This window comes from Phaethon lepturus, unplaced genomic scaffold (assembly GCF_000687285.1).
Source record: "Phaethon lepturus isolate BGI_N335 unplaced genomic scaffold, ASM68728v1 scaffold22550, whole genome shotgun sequence".
Classification (NCBI taxonomy): domain Eukaryota; kingdom Metazoa; phylum Chordata; class Aves; order Phaethontiformes; family Phaethontidae; genus Phaethon; species Phaethon lepturus.
This window is the reverse complement of record NW_010512874.1, coordinates 1,101-3,588: the sequence shown is the minus strand read 5'-3', so window position 1 is coordinate 3,588 and position 2,488 is coordinate 1,101. Positions and strand designations below refer to the sequence as shown.

General features: G+C 60.3%; 1 protein-coding gene across 1 annotated transcript in view; it reads left to right on the top strand.

The window, feature by feature from the left end:
* EWSR1 (EWS RNA-binding protein 1) overlaps positions 1-2,488 on the top strand; it is a gene marked incomplete at both ends in the record, with an annotated part of 18,152 nt that overhangs the window by 15,018 nt on the left and 646 nt on the right. The window contains 4 exons of the mRNA XM_010288658.1: positions 554-672; positions 1,247-1,376; positions 1,767-1,889; positions 1,977-2,136. Coding sequence (XP_010286960.1) covers positions 554-672; positions 1,247-1,376; positions 1,767-1,889; positions 1,977-2,136 — 532 coding nt within the window. The remainder of the gene's footprint in view (positions 1-553; positions 673-1,246; positions 1,377-1,766; positions 1,890-1,976; positions 2,137-2,488) is intronic.

Sequence of the window (2,488 nt, the reverse complement as noted above, 5' to 3'; positions counted from 1 at the left end):
GGTGGCCTTAGCCTGGGGCTTGTGTGTGTGCTTGTCCAGTAGCCTCCTCTCGTGCCACCTCCGGCCTGTTGCCGTGCAGCTCTTTCCTTCCTGTTGCACAGGCGTGTCTGGGAGTTATGCGTCAGCCTTCCAGGATCAGCACTGGAAAGTTGCTGCGGAACAACCGGGATCGTTGCTGCGGAAAGGGGGGGGTTAGCGCAGCGAGGAGCGGGGTGGATGTCCGTGTGCGGGAGCCCGAAAGACGCGAAGGTCTTCCTCGGGTCCTGTCTCGCATGTCTCCCATTAACAACCGAGCGGTTTAACCACGCGGTTCTCCTCACGCTCCACGGGCCTGAGGGTCTGTCCGTGGCAGGAGGAGCAGCAGCCCTGCCTGCCTGCGCGGAGGAGGTGGCGTAGAGTCGCCGCTCTCGCTGCCTGGGTTCTTGTGTCGCTCCGTAAATGCGCTCGTTGAAAGCGAAGCCGCAGCTGGCAGAGGGGATGACATGATGAGAAGTCCTCTGTGACATATCGCTGCCTTCCTCTCCCTGCCATGACACCGTGAATTATCTCCTAGGCCCACCTATGGACCCAGATGAGGACTCGGACAATAGCTCAGTTTACGTGCAGGGACTCGGCGATAACGTGACCCTGGAGGATCTGGCAGACTTCTTCAAACAGTGCGGTGTTGTCAAGGTGAGAAGGAACATGGGTCGGCCTCTGGCTGGTGAGGCATGGGGGAAAGGGGCTGCCCACATCTCCCCTGCCTGCACGCTGCCCATCTCCCTTTAGCCCTTCGTTTCCAGGACGGGGGTCTCTGCCTGTTGGGCAGCTACGATGGCCGCAGCCTGGTGTTGGCCTGTAGCTCAAGCTTTCCCAAAGAACCTTTGCGGGGTTTGTCACTCTGCAGCGTTGATAAGGCTCGTGGAAACGCCGATGCTTTCAGCTGTGGAAGAAAGCGTGGCTTTGTGGATCTGCCGCTGGTGGGACGTGTGGCAGCGTGAGGGATTGTGGTGGTGGGGAGAGTGGAGGAGGACGCGAGGAGGCTGCTGTCGGGCCAGGCAGCGCCGTTCCGGGCCGGTTCCTTCGTTCCTTGGGTTGTCTGGGCAGTAGCTGCCGCTCACAGAACGCCGGAGGGGTCTTTTCTTCTGCCATCGAGTTGCCAAAACAACTCTCGGTTGTTTCGAGTCAAAAGCAGAACAGAGGAGAGTAAATCCCTGCTCAGCTTATCAGCAATGTGACTTGAGGCAACATTTTGCTGTCCCACTAGATGAACAAGAGGACCGGGCAGCCTATGATAAACCTCTACATCGACAAAGAAACCGGCAAACCAAAAGGAGATGCCACGGTATCTTACGATGACCCATCCACCGCCAAAACAGCGGTCGAGTGGTTTGATGGTGAGTATGTGGGGTGTGTTTTGGGATGGAATCGCTTTGTTCTCGATTTCAGAAATAAATTCTTGCCCAGCTGAAGTCAGCATTTCTGTCCTCGGCGCGTGGAGGATCATTTAAGGCTAGCTCTAGGTGGTCAAGCTTTTGCCTAAGAAGTTCCTGGTTTTAACTGGAACAGATAAGCTTGGTGCTCGGGTTCTGGTTGTCCTTAGTTGCCCGGGCTTCTGTCACCTGCTGCCTCCTGCAGCAGGAGCTTATCTCGGTCCCACAGGTGGTATTTTGCTGTCTTTGACCCTGTGATTAATGGCTCGGCGCAGTCAGGAGCGACACCGGGGTCCGGTGAGCGGTGGAAACCCATGGCACAAAGTGATGCTCTTGCCCTTGTGTTCCTCCCAGGGAAGGATTTCCAGGGGAGCAAGCTCAAAGTTACCCTCGCACGCAAGAAGGGCCCGATGAACAGCATGCGAGGCGGGATGCCCCCACGTGAGCAGCGGGGAATGCCGCCCCCGCTCCGCGGAGGTAACGTCCCGGCCCCCACAGCTGAGCTGCGCCTCAGCCCCCAGCCGCGGCCACTGTCTCCGGGCATTAACGGAGCCTTCCTTGCAGGCCCCGGGGGGCCCGGTGGCCCGAGTGGCCCCATGGGCCGGATGGGAGGCAGAGGCGGAGACAGGGGTGGCTTCTCCTCGAGAGGACCGCGGGGATCCAGGGGAAACCCTTCCGGCGGGAGCGTCCAGCACCGAGCTGGCGACTGGCAGTGTCCCAATCCGTAAGTATCCCGCGCCGCCTGCCTCTTCCACGCCCGACGGCGGCACCTCCCACGTGGTGACCACAGCCATCCCTGCTCTCGCAGCCCCGGGGAGGAGCCCTTTTGTCTCGGGTGCTGGCCGGGACAAATAGGCCTTTCCCAAAATAACTTGCTGGGCCTTCTGAGGAAGTCCCTTTCTCCCAGCCAGGACAGGGAGGTACCACAGCTGCAGGGCTGCGTCCAGCTCTGGAGCCCTCGGCACAGGAGAGACACGGACCTGCTGGAGCGGGGCCAGAGGAGGCCCCAGCAACGCTCCGAGGGCTGGAACAGCTCTGCTGGGAGGACAGGCTGGGAGAGCTGGGGGGGCTCAGCC